At 35.7% G+C, this 21,806-nt stretch overlaps 1 protein-coding gene across 1 annotated transcript in view; it reads right to left on the bottom strand.

The window, feature by feature from the left end:
- Positions 1 to 6,132: 6,132 nt before the first annotated feature.
- Positions 6,133 to 21,806, bottom strand: part of dock2-like (dedicator of cytokinesis protein 2) — an 86,484-nt gene continuing 70,810 nt past the window's right edge. Inside the window, exon 25 of the mRNA XM_073820184.1 lies at positions 6,133 to 6,305. Coding sequence (XP_073676285.1) covers positions 6,133 to 6,305 — 173 coding nt within the window. The remainder of the gene's footprint in view (positions 6,306 to 21,806) is intronic.

Genomic DNA, 21,806 nt, shown 5'->3' on the forward strand with positions numbered 1-21,806 from the left:
TCCTTGCTGAATAAATGTGTTAATTTCTTTAAAAAAAAGAAAAAAAAAAAGAAGAAGAAATATTTATTGACCCCAAACTTTTGAATGGGACTGTATATTGTTAAAAAAGATTTCTATTTTAAATAAATGCTGTTCTTTTTATTTTTTTATTCTTTTAAGAATCCTAATAAAAGTATCACAGGTTCCGGAATATTTTTAATAGAACTGTTTCCAACACTGACAATAAATCAGCATATTACAATGATTTCTGAAGGACAATGTGATACTGAAGACTGGAGTAATGATGCTGAAAATTCAGCTTTGCATCACAGAAATAAATTCGATTTCAATGTATATTAAAACAGAAAAACGTTCTTTTACATCATAATAATATGAAAAATTTAAACATTTTTTTTGTGTATTTTTGATCAAATAAACGCATCCTAGATATCCCAAAAATATGAAAGGCAGTGTATAAAGAAAAAAAATAAATAAATCACATAAGCACACAACAAAACTAAACCTTAAATTAAAATGTAAACTGAAAATATAACACTAAAAGCTCATTCAAACATTAATAAATACTATAAGAGTATACAAGTAATACTAAAAGCACACTGGATGACTGGTGGTATTTGTCTCTCTCCTATTTCCTTCTCTGAACAGCCGACATTATTGATGTGCAAGCATGGATGATGAAAACCCTTCATCACAAACATCTTCAGTCTGTGTGTGAATCAGCCTACAGGAAAATGACCTGCGTCTGTGTGTGTGTGTGTGTGTGTGTGTGTGTGTGTGTGTGTTTACCACCCCCTCACTAATTTCATGACGCAGAGGCGGATAAAGTGAGGGATTGAGAGAGAGAGAGAGAAACATCTGTTCATCTCTACATGCAGTATTTCATTTCATATTGTGTTTCTCAACTTCAACAGCTCTTCACTTCAGCTGCTGACACACTCTCTCTCTGTCTCTCTCTCTATCTCCCTGTCTTTGTCTCTTCTCCTTTAGTGTCAGGCTCTGTCATCTGTCTCATTCTTTCTCAGTGGTCAGTGGATGAAGGCTTAATCGGGTACACCTATAATCCCTGTGGAGTGTGTGGACGCAGATATCTGTGGCACCTGTGGCCTGTCATAGAGTACAGTTTCCATTACTCCTCCTCTCTATCCACAAAACTGCTCCCTCATTGGTCTCACATCACACTAATGAATCCTACAACACGTCAAGAGCATTTCAAGCTCATACTGTATTTTACCCCAGTATTTACAGCAAATGCTGTCAGGGAAATAATGATTTGATGCAAAATACACTTTTACATGGTGTTTGCACTTATTGTAAATGTGTGTTAGCAGTGTGTGGAAACAAGTACCCTACAATGATTAAAATCCATTCACTCCTGTTTTTAACAGCCTCAATTATCAACCTTTGCATTTTCTAAACAGTATGACATGATATTGCTCAAGCCCCGCCCATGACCGCTGATGGACAGTCCTGTATTTGCATATTTCCGCCCTCAGCCAGTTGTATGCTGTCTGCCATTTTTTCTGCATTCGAGCAGCTGTAGCAACAATGTCTCATAAACAATGCTAATATTTCACAATATTACTGTATTTACTGTAATGAAGCCTTGGTGAGAAGAAGAGACTTCTTTCAAAAATATCACAAAATTTTACCAACCCCAAACTTCTGAATAGTAATGTTTAATGATTTTGGGTTGAAATATGGTGCACATTCCACCATGTGTATTAGTTCATTAGTTTTATTTCATTACATATTAGCAGGTTGTTTACGGTCACTCTCATCTTCAAATAGGTGTTTATCTGCATTTTACAAAACTGAACGTGCCTCATCCAGTCACAATATAGTCCGAACGACACACTCAGGAATACCTAGACAGCTTATTTCCCCATCCCTTAATGTTTGTGTGCAGCTCTACAAATACTCAATCTCACAGATGTTCTCTCATCTGTATTTTTAGAAGAATCGTTTGAGGTGAATAATGTTTTGAAGACTCTCCGCGAGTTTAATTCAAACCGCAGCATGAAACATGCCCTGAGAGAGAGAACGAGAGCGAGCGTCTTCCTCACACGTCTCTCTCTCCATCGCTGTTTGTTTGAACTGTGAAACGCTCACTGAATCCTGTTAAAGGAGGAGACGAGAGGTCACGACCCCGTCACATCTTCATTCTGCGCTCTCTTCAGCGTTCCATCAGTCTCATCAGTCGCTCATCTTCATATAATCAGACGGGTCTGACCCGCTCACCTCGCCTCTCCGCTAAAAACACAAACTGCTCTTGAAGGACATGTACAGCTTCAATACAAGTTAAAGGTGAAGTGTGTTGCAATGTTAAAACCCAACACTTAGAGTTAACTCCATTTAAGACATTCATGGGTTGACTTCCTGATAAGTATAAACAATGAGCGTTGCTCAATTTCATTAGCATTTGTGGCATGACTAATTGATTAGCAGTGAAAATGAAGGACGACAAACAAACACAGATCAAACCTCTGATGAATAGATGATGTTGAAAATTATGTGATTAAAATTATTATAAGATTATAAGATTATAATCACTTTCATGATTAAAACCAATTTTGACCTAAAATTAAAAAAAAATCATAATAAAATAAATAATATTATTTTTTTTTTTATATTCTCAAAATACATTTAGCTCAGGAGCATTCATATTGCTTATAGATGTTACTACACATTGCTTGTAGCTGTTACTACACTAATGTTAACCTGTGGTAAATTCAATTGAATGGGTATGATTTGGAAAGTCACACACCTCTTGATAAAAGCTCTAACAGCTGAAAATGCATATCAGAGCAAAAACCAAGCCCTGAGGTCAAAAAATTGCCTGTAGAGCTTAGAAACAGGATTGCGTCAAGCCACACATCTGGGGAAGAGTTCAGAAAAAAATCTGCTTTTTTAAAGGTTTACAGAAACATGGGGAAAGGGTTTGGTTAAACTGGTGACCAAAAACCTAATGGTCAGTCTAGTTGAGCTCCATGATCATATGTGGAGATAGGAGAAACCTACAGAAGGACAAACGTCACTGCAACACTCCACCGATCTGGGCTTTATGGCGGTGTGGCAAGACTCAATCCTCTCATCAGTGTAGACACATCAAAACCTACTTGGAATTTGCAAAAAAGCACCTAAAGGACCCTCAGACGTTCACATTACGCTGTAGAAGGCAGGGGACCCGACAGGGGAGAAATTAACAGACGGCAACTTATATTCAAAGGATAATAGGACGAACACAGTTGTGAGGAATAATCAATCAAACAAAACAAGAAAAAGAACATGACCAAATAAAGAAAAACAGGAACAGAGACAGGAGCAAGAGGAAGGCAAACAGGTCCATGATCCTGACATATCACCCCCCTTCCGGAAGGTGCGTCCTCGCACCGAAGGAACAACAGAGGGAGGGATGGGTGAGAACCTGGGAGGAGGTTCAGGAGGAGGACGGCTACCCGGGAGGAGGCCAACAGACAGAGTACAAAGGGGAGATGTCAGAGGGAGGAGCCAGGGTGAAGACAGGAAGGATTTGGAGCAGGAGGAGCCAGGCGGGACCCAGGCGGGACCCAGGCCACAGCCATAATAATGGCCCTCGGTGGAGACAGAGAGCTGATAAACCAGGGTGACGAGGAGGATATGGAGGACAGAGGTGGAGCTGATGCGGAGGCCTGGATCCGTGAGGCCATGGTGGAGCAGGAGCGACAGAAGACCAAGGTGGAGCCATAAGGATCGAGGAGCCAGACGAAGCCGAAGGGATGGAGGGATGGAGGGACGGAGGGACAAGGCGCAGCCCGAGAAGTGGAGCCAGTGGACTGCCGGGCCACAGTGGATAGGAGGGAGCTAGAAGCTATGGTGGAGAGCTGGAGTCCTGGACTCTGAGGCTGGAGGCAGAGACAAGGGATCCTCCAGCCGTAATGCCGATGGAGACCCATGACGAGCCCACCGCACAGATGGAGGGCTGAGGGAACGGAGGGGTTGGAGGGAGAAGAGGGACTTGCCGGATGACAGCATAGGAGGAGGCAGGAGCATGTGGGGTGGACATTTGCAAGCCTCCTCAGGGCTAGGCTTGGGCATGGCAGTTTCAGTCGGTTCCGATGAAGGTGGAAGGAGAGGGGGTAGGTCAGCATAAATGTCCAGTCTAATACCCCCTCAGCCTCAAATGGTCCCAGATCCTCAACCAGCTCACCCTCAGCCATGTTGCAGTGGGCGGAGCTCCTCTCCGCAATCACACTAGCCTCGGCATTCTCCCTCATGGAAGGCATTGTTGCCGGCTCACACACCTGGACTGACATCATATGCCTCATCAGTCGTGGCAGGCTCTGGCACTCCACTAGAGGTGGGCTCGGGCATGCGGGGAGATGGTGGGCTGGGTGCTGGGTCCGAAGTGGGACTGAGATCATTCCACAAAGGTGGCAAAACTTTCCTGAGGACCATCCTCGGATGACGGCAGTCTGTAGATGTTGTTGAGGCGCGTGTCGTCGAACAAGCAGAGAGAGAAGGGAGAAGGGGTCGAAGAGATCCATGAAGGGAAACAAAAAAGTGAAAAAGCGAGAAAAGAAAACGGGGGCTAAACACGGAGGCAACTGTTTTGGTCGGGTCTTCTGTCACGTTACAGTACATTGTAGAAGGCACCATGCAAGAGTATCATAAACAGTCTTTAATCAAATAATCACAACAGGAACTGGGGGTAGCGAACGAAATACAACAAGTAGACCCGACAGGGAAGAAATGAATAGACAGGAACTTATATTCAAAGGGTAATAGGATGAAAACAGGTGTAAGGAATAATCAATCAAACAAAACAAGGACAGGAACATGACCAAATAAAAAAAAAAACAGGAACAGAGATATGGGCAAAAACAAGGCAAAACAGGTCCATGATCCTGAAACAAGATTCTCTGGTCTGATGAACCTCAATTCCAAGCATCATGTTGGAAGGAAACCAGGCACTGCTCATCACCAGCACAGTAGCATCCCAAAAGTAAAGTGTACTGGTAGCAGCCTCATGCTGTGGGGTTGTTTTTCAGCAGCAGCGACTGAAGGACTCACCAGAGTAGAAGGAAAGCTCAACACAGCAAAATGTAGAGATAGCCATAATGAAAACTCAATCCAGACCATTCAGAACCTCAGACTGGGCTAATTGCCAAATTCTGATGTGCAAAGCTTGTTGCATCATACCCAAAAAGACTTGAGGCTGTAAAGGTGCTTCAGCTAAGTACTGAGTTAAGAGTATGAATACTTATGCAATGTACTTATTTCAGTGTTTTATTTTTAATACATGTACAAAGTTGTGATAATTCTGTTTTTGCTTTGTCATTATGGTGTATGGAGTGTAGATTGATGTGGGAGGGAGAAAAAGTAATTTAAATCAGTTTCACAAACAGCAGCAACATAACACGTGAAAAAGAGGAAAGGGAATACTTTCACCACTGATGCTAAGAATAGATCTTTACTTGTTTTGAACCCTGAGCTTTTCTTTAAGAGAAAGCAGCACTACTACTGATTTAAACACACACAAACACACTCACCAAACAGTTTTTTTGCACGAGAGACGAGCAACAATTTGGGTTAAACAGGCAGTGCTGATAAGCACACAGTGGTGTCCTGACCTCCTTCATTATCTCTCTCTCTCTCTCTCTCTCTCTCTCTCTGTTTTACCCACTTTCTTTGGAAGTGGAAGTTCAGGAAGTTCAGTGTCTAAGCGCATCAGCGTTCGGAAAGTGAGATTAGAGCATCAGACTTCAAAGAACCCGAGAGTAATCCGCCACCATTTTAGTAATTAAAAACCCGCTCACATTTTAGATCTAGGTGAGTGAGTGTGTGTGTTTGATTAGATGCATTTTGCAAATCATAATCCACAGAAAGTTGGAAGATTTGGATCCTCTGAATCTTGAAAAATGTCTAAATTCCTAATCAAAAGTGCAAAAAGGACATTAGATGTCAGATTATCAAACTCGTACATACATTTGAATCACAATGCATGACAACAAAATATTCTAATCAGTATTTCTTTATATTTTATAGAAATTTTAGTGCACTATTTTTAATCAATGGTTTTTCACTTTTGAATGGAATGGGATGAAATTTCTCCTGAAATCCACTGACTGTGCTGTGATTGTCTGGTGTAGTGTATTAGTGTGCTGCTCTTTGATTGGCTCTTACCACATCGATGCGGCTCAACACCTCCAGGATGTTGTTGAGGAGTTCGACGCTGTTGCGCTTCTCATCCTGAAGCCCCTCCCCCACAATGGCCAATGCCCCGCTCAGCTCCCGGAGCATCATGGGTAACAGGATATCACGGCAGTCTGGAGATGATAATATAATGTTAAGTAAATGAAACTTTAAATGTTACACCAAAAAAAAAAGATGAATAAGAATCAGGACAGTCGTTATGGAGAAAACTACGGTGGCCGAGAGAGGCCAACGCGCTGCAAACAAGAAAACACATGCAAACAGAAAAAAACGACAACAAATTAAGAAAACATCTTCATCAGTTTGACAACACAGGCGCTGCAAATCCTCGCAACGCAAACACAAATACGGAAACGCGCTGCAAATTCTCACAACACAACCAAACTCAGAAACGCGCTGCGAACACACGAGGGCGCTGCAAACTAACAAACGCGCTGCATATAGCACGGTCCACAACGGAAATGTTTCAGGGGGACCTCAAAAGGTGACGAACTCATCTGGGACCTGATTATTTATATCACTATATTACCTGATTATTTATATCACTATCACCTTTAAGTGATACTATACTATCACTAAAAGGCGATAGTTCACCGATAACACCTCTGCTCTGACCAACAGCCACTGAAAAAATAATCAGGTCCCAGATGGGTTCGTCACTTTTTGAGGTCCCCCTGAAACATTTCCGTTGTGGACCGTGCTATATGCAGTGCATTCGTGTGTTCGCAGCGCGTTTCTGAGTTTGGTTGTGTTGTGAGAATTTGCAGCGCGTTTCCGTATTTGTGTTTGTGTTGTGAGGATTTGCAGCGCCTGTGTTGTCAAACTGATGAAGATGTTTTCTTAATTTGTTGTCGTTTTTTCTGTTTGCATGTGTTTTCTTGTTTGCAGCGCGTTGGCCTCTCTCGGCCACCGTAGAAAACTGCTTTTTAGCACATGCAAAGACTTTATCTAATCATCAAACAATCCCAAGCAATTAACATATCAAACTTTTAAAATGTATAGCAGCACAAAAAGAATACAAGAGCAGGTAGGCGAAAGTGCTGTTTAAGTGTCTGTGAGGTCTGTTTGACGCAGTGAGTTCAGTGTGACTCTCACTCAAGCATCTTTTCTCCTGCCTCTTAACATCAGCTCATTAAAAGCTCATTTAAACTCTGGCTCGTTACCAGCTGATTATCAACACTGATCAATCTGATTTTGCTGAGAAAGTCAAAGTCAGAGAGAAAGATGAACTAAAGCAGAACACAAATGTACAATGACAATGTACAAACACTTTATTTTTTAAAATTTTAATAAGTTTGTTTGTGTCTGTGGGTATACATTGATTGTTTGATGTACAGGTCTTTCTCAAAAAATTAGCATATTGTGATAAAGTTCATTATTTTCTGTAATGTACTGATAAACATTAGACTTTCATATATTGTAGATTCATTACACACAACTGAAGTAGTTCAAGCCTTTTATTGTTTTAATATTGAGGATTTTGGCATACAGCTCATGAAAACCCAAAATTCCTATCTCAAAAAATTAAGCTCATCCAGAGTGTTGGGTCTTGCGTCTCTCAACTTTCTCTTCACGATATCCCACAGATTCTCTATGGGGTTCAGGTCAGGAGAGTTGGCAGGCCAATTGAGCACAGTAATACCATGGTCTAATGTTTATCAGTACATTACAGAAAAGAATGAACTTTATCACAATATGCTAATTTTCTGAGAAGGACCTGTATATTTTTACTATTTTTTATTTCTTATTTATAATTCTTATACTATGGTTCTTTGTGATATAATAATAATAAATACAGTTGCAATCTAAATTATCCAATCCCTCAGTACTGCAGTACTTTACAAAAGCTTTTCCAGAGCAAATAGTTTTGGATGAGGGCAAAAATCTCATCATGTTATATTTGATGTAACTTTAATGCTGTATATCAGAGCGCTGCCTTTGTACTTCTGACTGAATCACCTAGCAACTTTTATGATGGCTTTTGTTGTTTTTTTTAAATATTAATATTCAAAAATTAGTGTTTATATAAACAATAGTAGTATTTAATAATAGCATTTAGTATACAGAAACGTGTGCGTGTTCGTGATGGTGATTTTAGTTGCAATATTCCACCATTAGATGGCAACAAGAGACTTTCATATTGAAAGAGACTGAAACAGAGTTCTAAACAAGGATGTTATTTTTAACAACAGCATGTAAGATGCAGCTAACAAATGCACTTAGCAGTGCTGTCATCAGAAATAAAAGATGAAAGGATAGTATGACAAAGATATCCTCAGCGGACATTCTAACCAATGTTTTATTGTGAATATGAGATTAAGCCAAAAGAATGAATGCTGTATAAGATGCAGGTAATCACACTTGCCCAGTCCATCTCTCTCTCATAATACTCTACATAATACAGTGTGCTTTTAATACAGTAACACAAAAAGCTTTCAAAGAATCAACTGAACGTTCCTTCGTTACTAATTTCTAAAGTGATGTTTTTGAATTAGTAACAGAGGCTTGGGCTCAGCTTTTAAACTGTCTAACTGAGATTTGAATCAATGGCGGAAAGAGGTAGTTCTGCACAAAAGAGGGTTTTTAAAGACACTTATTATTATTATATATACCGTTTCATTGTTTGTATCACTATGTTTGCGGTATTCCTCACAGTGAGTGTCATTGTGGCCCAAATCCACTAATTTTAGAAATAATACTGTTTTTGTGTCATGGAATGTAGTTTTAGCAATTTTTATGTGAGAATGTACTTGCTTAGACTTCAAATATGTGGTTTGTTAATAAAGATATCGTCTATTTGAAAATATGCTCGATTCCACTCATGAACCCGCCGAGACCAGCCTTACCTCTGCCAGCTCTTCTGGAATTTACCACTGGCTCTGATGTCTCTATAGTGGTTAAACATGAGATTTAATTTATTTTGGGCAATTCCAACGGGCAGTCTTTGGTCTCATTAATTTGTTATTTGTTCTAGAGAAAACAGTTTTGGCTGAGGGCAAAATCTCATGACGTTTTATTTTATGTAACATTAATGTTGTATATTAGAGCGTTGTCTTTGTACTTTTGACTAAATTTCCAAGCAGCTTTAATGATGGCTGTTGTTGTTTATTAAATATTATTCAATAAATAATATTTTATACAAATAATGGTAGTATTTAATAATAGTATTTAGTATGGAAACGGTGTGTGTTCATGATGGTGATTCTAGTTACATTATTCCGCCATTAGATGGAGACAAGAGACTTTTATATTGAACTACACTGAAACAGGGTTGTAAACAAGGAAGTTATTTTTACTTTTACCCACACCCTGTAAGACACAGCCAACAAATGCACTAAGCAATGCTGTCATCGGAAATCACCCTTAACAGATGGAAAGATAGTACGACAAAGATAACGCTTTCCTCAGTGGACATTCAAACTAATGTTTAATTGTGAATATGAGATTGAGCTGAAGAATGAATGCTGTCTCAGATGTAGCACTCGCTCGGTCCATCTGTCTCTCATAATAGTCTACAACACATAATACAATGAGCTTTTAATACTGTAATACAATAAGCTTTCAATGAAGCAACTCAACGTTTGTGCGTTATTAGTTTTAAAGTGACATTCTGGAATTAGTAACAGAGGCTTGGGCTCAGCTGTTAAACTGTCAAACTCATATTTGAATCCATGGCAGAAGTTATTAGTTCTGCACAAAAGATGTTTTTAAGACACTCGTTTGTTGTTTCTTATGTATCCACACACTTGTGCTGTCGAACTGTTGTATAAAAGCAATATCACACTCGTAGCCGTGCAATATGGCTGTATATCGGCACGCTGTGATATCTAACATTTGTGTACCAGATTCATATATACTGTATGCAGATCAAAGAGCCAAAGTCTACCTAGAATGCAGCACTTCATCTACAAATGCATAAGCGTTTGACATCGACCTGAGCTTCCCACATAACCATTCCTCTCAACGCTGTCTCTCTTACTCTCAGAGCTCAAATGAGTCTCAGCAGGTGAGTTTCTCTCTCAGGGGAGCGCAATGCATCAAGAAAAGGCAGATATCATAAATGCAATGAGTTTCGAGTGCCATACATCACCAGGGTTCATACAGAAACATTTCGAGCAGCTCATCACAGTGAACGGACAGTTTAACGCACGCTTACAGTATTGTTGCACCTTCAGTCTGGTAAATAAACGACAATCATAAACGTCTGCACTAATGCTAATTACCGAGGTGAGCCGTAATTGGATTTGTCACACTTAATGTCCCTGTGAGATAAAGAGCGATGAGAGCGAGACTCCTCAGAGGAGAGATAAATGTGGCCCTGAGGGAGAAAGAGCGAGTATTGAGTGATCTGAGCTCATGAAGGCTTCGCCAGTGTCGCTTTTTATAGAGTGTCCCGTTTCATCATCAATATCACAGCCAAGAACAACTGGAAAAAAGCGCTGTCGAGCATTTTCTCAAGGCCAAGCTGACCCTTTCACCTCATAGACTGAAGCAGCACTCAGTGAGTTTGTGTTTTTCATTGTCATAATCCAAATGAACTATAAAAACATGACAAATGCACATAGCATCATGTGTACTTGCGCATACCATAATGTTTAGAGTGACCTACACAACTAGAGTTCATGCTCGCAGCATTTTTCGGCCTTAGCAAAAATGCTCTTACCTAACAGAAAAAAACACTTACTCGACAGACTCTATATTACTGTGGACTGATCCTGGCCGAGAGCCACACCAGCGGACGGCCAAAAGTGCTTCATCTATCACTTAGATGACTTTTACAAATAATGCATTTTGAAATTCGAGGAACGTGTAAATGAATAATAGGAAACGCTGCACATCAGTTACTCTTCAGAGAATAGGCTATTGTCTGTCTTAAACACATCACTTTAATATCTAATCTGTTTCCTCTGAGGAGTGGAAAGACTTGTTTATATGATATTGGGATATTTTGAGTCATATATTTTGAGCGATCTGTTCATAAATGATCAGTTGAGACACGTCACAGTTTACTTGGTACTACCATTTGTCACCAGAAGTGGTGGATGAAGAACACATATTAAGTACTTGAGTAAAACTATTAAGTACTCCTTTTCATTTGTACTCAAGTACAAGTATTTGATTTTTAATGTACTTAAGTAAATAAAACATACTGATCAATAAATGTGTCTGTGTAGTATTTTAAGTAGAACTCTATGCAAACACATTAGTTTAAAACTCATTTACAACTGCTTCGGCAGCGGAGAAGATACATGGGCATTTATTTGCCTTATTTTAATGTCATGTTTCAAAACTAAATAAATAACAAGGCGTAGAAATGACACAGAGTGTCTCCTATAACTATAAAAAATAAAATACAATAACCCTGACCTATATAAAAAATGTAATTACATTAATAAATTAAGGTAAATTAAATAAGTAAAGAAAGAAAGAAAAAAAAAAAAGGCTTCCAACAGTCTTCCAACTGTAACGTATGAAATAAAATGTTAAATAAAATACATATTAAAAATTTTAATAAATAAGGCATGCATCAATAAAATAACCCTAACCCATATAAAATGTAAATTTAATTTAATTATTAAATTTAATTAAATTTAATTAATAAAGTAAGAAATAGAGAAAAAAAAGAATGCATGCATCAATAAAATAACCCTAACCCATATAAAAAAAATAAATTAAATTATGAAATTATTAAATTGAATTAATAAGGAAAGAAAGAAAGAAAGAAAGAAAGAAAGAAAGAAAGAAAGAAAGAAAGAAAGAAAGAAAGAAAGAAAGAAAGAAAGAAAGAAAGAAAGAAAGAAAGAAAGAAAGAAAGAAAGGGCAGTGTCTTCCAAATATAACAACTAAAATAAAATGTTATAAAATGGTAAATAAAAATAAAATATATAAGGCATGCATCACTAAAATAACCCTAACTCAAATAAAATTGAAATGAAATTACATTAAATTAATAAGAAAGAAAGAAAGAAAGAAAGAAAGAAAGAAAGAAAGAAAGAAAGAAAGAAAGAAAGAAAGAAAGAAAGAAAGAAAGAAAAAAGTACAGTGTGTCTTTCAACTATAACAACTGAAATTAAGAGTTATATAATAAAATGTTAAATAAAAAAAATAAGGCATGCGTCAATAAAATAACCCTAACCCCTACAAAAAATTGTAAAAAAAAAAAAAAAAAAAGAAAGAAAGAAAGAAAGAAAGAAAGAAAGGCAGTGTTTCTTCCAATTATAACAATTGAAGTAAAATGTTATGAAACAAAATGTTAAAAAATAATCTAAAATGTTAAATAAAAAAATTAATAAATAAGGCATGTATCAGTAAAATAACTCCACCCATATAAAAAGTTGTATTAAATTAATTTAAATTAATTATTAAATTAAGAAAGATAATGAAAAAGGCACAGTGTTTCTTCCAACTACAACAACTGAAATAAAATGTTACATTTTTTTTAAATAAAATGTTTAATAAAAATACAATAAATAAGGTACGCATCAATAAAATAACCCTAACCCATATAAAAATGTAATTAAATTAAATTAAATTAAATTAAAATAAATTAAATGCCTAAAAAAAGGCAGTGTGTCTTCCAAATATAACAACTAAATAAAATGTTAAATAAAAATACAATATATATGCCATGCATCACTAAAATAACCCTAACTCAAATAAAGATGTAAATTGCATTACATTAAATTAATAAGAAAGAAAGACAGAAAGAAAGAAAGAAAGAAAGAAAGAAAGAAAGAAAGAAAGAAAGAAAGAAAGAAAGAAAGAAAGAAAGAATAAATTAAACTAAACTAAATTAAATTAAATTAAATTAAGAAAGAAAGACTAAAAAAGGCACAGTGTGTCTTCCAACTATAACAACTGAAATAAAATGTTATAAAATGTTAATAAAATAAGGCATGCGCCAATAAAATAATCCTAACCAATATAAAAAAGGAATAAAAATAAAACAAAAAAGTAAAGGGATAGCTAAATAAATAAATAAACAAACAAACAAAGGGCTATATTTAATTTGTAATCTAATGTAATCACATAATCCGTCATTTAGTCAGAATCAGTCATAAAAAAAGAGAATGTATGTTCATAGTAGGGGTGTAACGATATGCCTAGAAAATCTGAAACTGAAACTGAAAATCAAACAACAGATTTATTAAAAAAAAAAAAAAAAAAAAAATTCAATAGCTTTCTTAGTTTTACATACAAGGTCACATTTTAAGGTTTAATAAAAACCTTCTGTATTAAAATTAACAACTGATAAGGTCTGTCTGTCACTGATTTTTTTTTTTAATTTAACATGATAGTGATAAAATTGTCAAGATGTCAAATTCTTTAAACCTGCTAGCAATGCAAGATTCTTTGTGTGTGTGAAACAGAGTCCTACCCGACGGGTGAACCGCTAAAACTGACGTAACGGTGGAATAATATTTATCTGTCAGGTGCAGTGCAGGTGACATGCACGGGTATTTGCTCTTTGGACTCAATCCGGTACACGCTGACGCTGCTCAAACGGTCCCGTGCCTGTGTTCGCGCTCTGTCTGAAGACCGTTTAAGGGGCCGTTCACATGTAGCGTCTTTTGCGCGCTCAAATTCGTTATTTCAAATGTAGACGCGCGGCTTGCGCGCGCATAATGGAAGCGACACGGTCGCGACGCGCACGCGTGCGACCATAGACTGTAAAAAAAATGGACGTAGTATCCGTGACGTCACCCGTAGGATTCTGAAGCGCTAATTTGAAGCTCATAGTGGGCGGGATTCGGCCGCGCCATCTTGGAATCGCGTCATCGTGCGTCACTCCCGGATAATCAACAATGGGCAAAAAGGCGGGATGTGGGTGGAGCTGGTTGCTCAAACCACGCCCGCCTAGAGCGACAGTGGTGACAGCAGCGGCAATCCCCCGTCACTCAAGTGGCCACGCCCTTAATTATGCTGAACTTTAAGGCTTAATATAACTTAAACCGATGAGTTATAAAAAAATTCACCCCCCTCACAGTTGACATGAAGGGCAAAACTAGCTATATAGACCAAAACCATTTTTTGAACCAGGCTGTAAACATACTTTTTTCTGCTGTAAAGTTGGGCATTTTAACATGGAGTGTCAATGGGATTGACTCCCTTTTGCAGCCAGCCTCAAGCGGCCAGTCGATGAATTGCAGTTTCAGTCACTTCCGTGTTGGTTTCACGAGGGAGACCGGAAGGTTGCCCCTTGGGTGCGACACGCTCGTTTTTTCTAGGCGCGTCCGCGCCGCATCGAGATAAAAACATCTCAACGTTTCAGAATGCAGCAAGCGCCGCAGGTCATGTGACATGAACCAACCAATCAGCTTCCTCACGTTTTTCCGTTACATTGAAACCTCTGTAGAAACATGGAGGAGCAGCTCATCATTGTGGTCCAGGGATTTCCTGAACTTTATGATTTGTCAAGCCCCCATTATTTTGACGCTAATAGAAGAAACAATGCATGGAGACGCATAGGCTTGGAGCTAGAGCGCAGCTGATGGTTGCTTAGAAACGGCAGATGCTTCCGGAGCGCATGTGCCCGAGCGCTTTGTTGATAAGGAAGAAAGCGGCGCGCCTAGCGTTTTCCACGCGTTTTTAGGCGCGACATGTGAACGGCCCCTAAAAGCCATTTCACATGGTACGCGTCAAGTGGTGGAATCTCTGCACGGCTGACGCTTTCTCTCATAGTGAAAGTGTTTTGCGGTCGAGCTGGTGTTCGCGACGCGGTCTCGGGGTAAACGTATTATAAACAACAAGGTCTCATTTTACTTTACAAAAACAAAATAAATGAAACGTAATGAAAATACTATATGTGTTATTTGCTATTTGTCATTTTATGGGACAATGACTAGCGTGGTTTTCATGTCAGACACAGTTTACTATGACATTTTACACATAATTGTATTTTTACTGCGCAGGCTATACTACACGCATTTTCTGGATTTTTTTCTTTATTAATAGCCTTTCTCCGTATTTTATGGATCATACAGCTCCGAATAGTTGCCATACTGCTGACTTAAATGAGGAGGGAGGGTCCGCAATCTCTGGCTTGGTTGCCATGTTTCCTCACGTTCTTCTTCAACTAGTTCAACTTTTGCAGGCAGGCATCACATGATTGGAAAGGTAGTCACGGGGTGTGTCGCGATTCTCCCTTATTACAACGCGACACAGGATCGTGGATCTGAGTGTCGCGATTTCGGTTTCATATCGTGTATCGTTACAGCCCTAGTTCATAGGCTTTTCCACATGTTCATCTTTCTACTTTTCTTCCACTTCTAGGACTTAAGTGAAGACCAAATGACAGCACTGGGTAAGTACTTAAAAACTATAATGTAATCTCAGTGATGTGTCAGTCTTTCTCTCAGGAGAAAAAAAAATATCTTGACAAGCGCTCCCATAAGAATCATAACTCAGCCCTTTTCTCCTGCCGAAAACCCGCATTCATTTTCATCAGTCGTTCTATCCTGAGAGTTCACAATAAACTATTTCACATGGTAATAAGATGCCATTTCAATTACCCAGCTGGCTCAAACCAGACGGACCCACCGCACCGTGCCACAGAGAAAAGAGCATGTGAAAAGCGAAAGCTCCTTCATCGACATTGAAGATTGAAATCAGAATAAGCTTTAACTCGGGCTGTTCATGCAGCACTTGAAGGTCTAATTCAATCCTATTTCTATTACCGAGATTTTAGATGTTCGTGAACAATACTACTTGCCGTGTTTCGCTACGCTGTTAATATATATATTTGTCCTTGATGAAATGTGTTGAGCATTCCATTCAGAAATTCACCTGTAATTCTCTCTTATAGGGCGGAAAGAGAGCGCAGATTTAAATTGGATCCTTAGCTGTTGAAAATGTTGTTAACATACTGATGACATCTGTATTGGACAATCACAAACTTTAAAGTGCATAATTTCCATGCCTCTTATTTAGGTGGGACTTTCAGAGCAAAAACAACAACAGCTGCTAAACATCCGACTGCATTGAAAAACAGCCTACGGTCTTATAGCTATCACACTTTTAAGGCAAGACTGGTCATTTTTGGGTTGTTTTGTTTTCGTAACATCTTTCAGACTAGAGGAAAGAAAATGTCCAATATACACTCGTGTTTATTTTATTGCACTTGATCTATTTGTGTTTGTAGATTTCCATTATAATACACATCTTCAAAGGTCATTTTCAGATTTATTCCTGTCTATATTCTGAAGGTTTTACGAAGGAGTTTGTTTATATATTATTTGCCTAGTCTATATAACATTTTATTCCTAAAAACTGTATTTTTTTAAATGTATTTTTTTTATTGGCCTGTAAAAACTTTTACCTCTAAAGTCAACAAAAAGAAACAAGAATCTCGAACTTCATTTTATCCATCTGATCTAGAAATGTATGTAAAATGAATGCATATTTAAGCAGATAATGCCTTGTTTGTATTCTTAAACAATTCAAATCAATAAAAAATAACCCTATAGATAGACAGAAAAACAAATGAATGAATAAACAAATGATTGAATGAATGAATGAATGAATGAATGAATGAATGAATGAATGATCGGATTAACAAATTATCTAATGAATGAATGAACGAACAAATGAATGATGGAATGGATGAATGAACAAATGAATGAATGATCAAACAAATGAACAAATGAATGATCGAATTAATGAATAAATGAATGATCGAATGAATCAATCAACAAACTATCTAATGAATGAATCAACAAATTATCTAATGAATGAATGAACAATGGATTTAATGAATGAACGAATGAATGATTGAATGAATGAATGATCAAAACAAATGATTGAACAAATTAACTGATCAAATGAATGATCGAATGAATAAAGGAATGAATGAATAAATGAATGAACGAACAAATGATCTAATGCATGAATGAATTACCAAACAAATGATCAAGTGGATGAATGAACGAATGAATGAATGATCAAACAAATGAACAAATGAATGATCGAATTAATGAATAAACGAATGATCGAATGAATGAATGAAGGAATGAATGAATAAACAAATTATCTAATGAATGAATCAACAAATTATCTAATGAATGAATGAACAATGGATTGAATGAATGAATGATCAAAACAAGTGAATGATTGAACAAATTAACTGATCAAACGAATGATCGAATGCATAAAGGAATAAAGGAATGAATGAATGAACGAGCAAATGATCTAATGCATGAATGATTTACCAAACAAATGATCAAGTGGATGATTGAACGAATGAATGAATGATCAAACAAATGAACAAATGAATGATCGAATTAATGAATAAACGAATGATCGAATGAATGAATGAACAAATTATGTAATGAATGAATGAACAAATTATCTAATGAATGAATGAACAATGGATTTAATGAACGAATGAATGAATGAATGAATGAATGAATGAATGAATGAATGAATGGTCAAAACAAATAAACGAACGAACGAATGATTAAATGAATAAATTAATAAATAAAGGAATGAATGAACAAATAAACTAATTAATGAATGAACAAATGATTGAATGAATGAATAAATAAAGGAATGAATGAATGAACAAATGATCGAATGAACGAACAAATAATCAAATGAATGACTGAATAAATGACCAAATGAATTAATGAATGAACAAATAAATGATCTAATGAATTAATGAACGAAAGATCGAATGAATGAATTAATGAATGAATTAATTAATGATCGAATTAATGAATGAATGAATGAATAAATGGATGAACGAATGGTTAAATCCATAAATAAATGAATAAAGTATTGAATATATGAACGAACAATTGATCTAATGAATGACTGACTGACTGACTGACTGAATGAATGAATGAATAAATGAACGAATAAGCAAATGAACAAAGAGTGAATTAATGAATGAATGAATTATCGAATTAACGAAACAACAAATAGATGAACGAACAAACGAATGATTGAATGAATGAATGAACGAGCGAAGAAATTATCTAATGAATGAATGAACAAATGAGTAAATCAATCGATGAATTAATTAATAAATGAATGATAGAACTAATGAATGATTGAACAAATGGCCAAATAACGAATGATCAAACGAGTGAATGAATGTACTAACAAACGAATGATCAAACAATCGAATTAATGAACAAACAAATGATCGAATGAACAAACAAACTGACAAACGAATAATCAAATGATGATTGAATAAATAAATTAATGATTGCATTAATGAATTATTAAACAAATGATCAAATGAATGAATGAACGAATGGTCAAACGATTAAATGAATGAATAAATAACAAATAAATGAACTAACAAATGATCAAATGAATGAATGAACAAACAAATTATCAAAGGAATGATTGATTGAATGAATGATCAAATGAATAAATGAATGATCGAATAAATGAATGTACGAATGTATGAACGAATGATCAAATGAATGAACAAATGATCGAGTGAATGAATGAACGAATGATCAAACGGTCGAATGAACGAATAAACGAACAAATGAACAAATGAATTAAATAACAAATGATCGAATGAATGAACGAACAAATGAATGATCGAATAAAATTAATGAATGAATGATAGAAAGAATGATCAAACGAATGACTGACTGAATGAATGAACGAATGATCAAACGATCAAATGAATGAATAAATTAACAAATAAATGAACTAACAAATGATCAAATGAATTGATTGAATGAATGATCAAACAAATTATCAAAGGAATGATTAAATGAATGATCAAATTAATAAATTAATGATCTAATGAATGAACGAATGTATGAACGAATGATCAAATGAATGAACAAATGATCGAGTGAATGAATGAATGAACGATCAAACGATCGAATGAATGTATGAATAAATGAATGAATGATAGAAAGAATGGATGATCAAACGAATGACTGAATGAATGAATGAATGAATGAATGATAGATAGATATTCTCTCAACTGTCTAGCGACCACACAAACCACACCCTAGCAACCGCATAGCAATGCCCTGGAAACCATCCTAACATCATAGTGATGAATAACGCACAAACAAGCTCCAGTGACTCACAAAACGTTAAACTCTAGTTGGCAAACACTGTTATAATCAGGGCCAGTGGAATTACTTCTGAAAGCCCCTTAAAGTCTTGAATATCAATATCAATTCAGAGAAATATTCTCATTTGAATTCCCACTTAAAAACCGTGGCAAATTCTGCCCACAGATCCTGAAAGGAGTGCAACACTTCCGTCAACAGCTGGTGACATGGAAAAACGGGGGGGAAAAGCTAAAAGAATAATAAAAAATTAACAAATAATAGTGAAATGCATTTTCACTGCTGTAATGCCTTTTAACCCGGCAGGATCAACAGTCAGAAAAGCCCTCGGCAACCGTAACCATAACAACAGCCACATTAAGGCCTGAGTGGAAAAAACTTTAATTCACTTTCACTGCATTTGAATTAGTCAGATGAGGGGTGTGTGTGTGTGTGTGTGTGTGTGTGTGTGTGTGTGTGTGCGTGTGTGCGTGTGTATGTGTGTGTGTATGTGTGTTTGACGCACTTCATCATTTTAATGCATCACCACCGAGAGAGTGAATAACAGCAAATTTGTATATTACTTTGTGTGTGTGTGTGTGTGTGTGTGTGTGTGTGTGTGTGTGTGTGTGTGTGATTTCTATATTACTCTGGTTATGTAATGTACATTTCATTGAAGCATTTCTCATTAGGATCATCAAGCCTAGAAATTAATTCATCATTAGGGCCACACAAGCTCACTGGCCTGCTTTAAAACACACATACGTATGTCAGGATATCTGTGAAGGACTAAAGAGCTTGAAACTAATTCATAAAGCCTGAATAATTGCACTTACACAACAGCATAGCTAAAACTATTTACAGTTTTTGGAAACTGAATTAAAGCTATAATAAAATGTAAATATTTGATTGAAAAAAATGTACATGGCAACTATCAGAAATAAGATGAAGTAAATGACTAAATTACTAAAACTAAGACTAAAATAAAGCTATAAAGATTTTTTTATAAAAGGATAAAAAAATGACATAACATTTCTAAAAATGTAAAATAAAAAGAAAATGAAACTGAATAAATACAGACACACGAGTGTTGTTTCTGCTAACTAAAACTGCTTAAAAATGTAATTGAAATAAAGCTAAAATAAAACAAAATGTAAATATTTGATTTCAATTAATTAAACAAAAATATTTGAATGAAAATTAGATCAAATGCAATAAAGCAATAAAGTGAATAAAACTTAAAAATAAATAAATAAAGCCACAGAAATATGTAAAAATATACAAGTAATGATCAAATTAATGAATGAATAAATGAACTAATGAACAAGCTAACAAATGATCGAATGAATGAACAAATGAATTATCAAATGTATGAATGAATGAATGAACAAATGAACGGATGATCAAACAATCAAATTAATGAATGAATAAATTCACTAATTAACACACTAAAAATTATCAAATGAATGAACAAACAAACGAATTATCAAATGAATGATTGAATGAATGAATAAACAAATTAATGAATGTATGAACGAATGGCCAAATGAATGAACAAATGATCGAATAAATGTGTATGAACGAATGGCCAAATGAATGAATGAACAAATGATCGAATAAATGAATGAACGAAAAATCAAACAATCAAATGAACAAACTAATGAACTAACAAATGATTGAATGAATAAACAAACGAATGATCAAATTAATGACTGAATGAACAAATAAACGATAGAAAGAATGAATGATCAAACACAGGATTGAATGAACAAATTATTGAATTAATGAATGAATGAACAAGCGAACAAATTATCTAATGAATGAATGAATGACCGAACAAATTAATAAATTAATGATCGAATAACAAATGATCTAATGAATAAATAAACAAATGATTGAATGAATGAATGATCGAATAAATGAATTAACGAATGAATGAACAAATTATCGAACTATCAAATTAATGAATGAATAAATGAACTAATGAACACACTAACAAATGATCGAATGAATGAACAAATGATCAAATGAATGATTGAATGAATTGATAAATTAATAAAGTATTGAACAAATGATAAAATGAATGAATGATCGAATAAACAAATGAATGAATGAACAAACCAAACAATCAAATAAATAAATGAACAAATAAATGAACTAACAAATGATTGAATGAATGAACAAACAAACGAATGATGAAATTAAATACTAAATGAACGAATAAACGATAGAAAGAATGAAAGATCAAACAAATGATTGAATGGACAAATTATTGAATTAATAAATGAATGAACAAGTGAACAAATGATCTAATGAATGAACGACTGATCAAATGAATAAATTAACTGACACACACACAAAATAAATTATTACAGAAGAAAGCGTGCATCACTATAGTAAGCTTCATAGTGGTTTATCGCTCGGATGGGTTTCAATTCACAAAGCCAAAAAAAAAGTTAAGACTGTAAAAACTAGGACTGATCCATAAATGGAGTTTATTATATCACACAACTCTCTGTGAATATTACATTAGATTGTATTATCATAAAAATGATAACTTTTTCGTGTGCACTGAAAAGTGAAATAAAA

This window comes from Garra rufa, chromosome 16 (genome assembly GCF_049309525.1).
Source record: "Garra rufa chromosome 16, GarRuf1.0, whole genome shotgun sequence".
Lineage (NCBI taxonomy): Eukaryota > Metazoa > Chordata > Actinopteri > Cypriniformes > Cyprinidae > Garra > Garra rufa.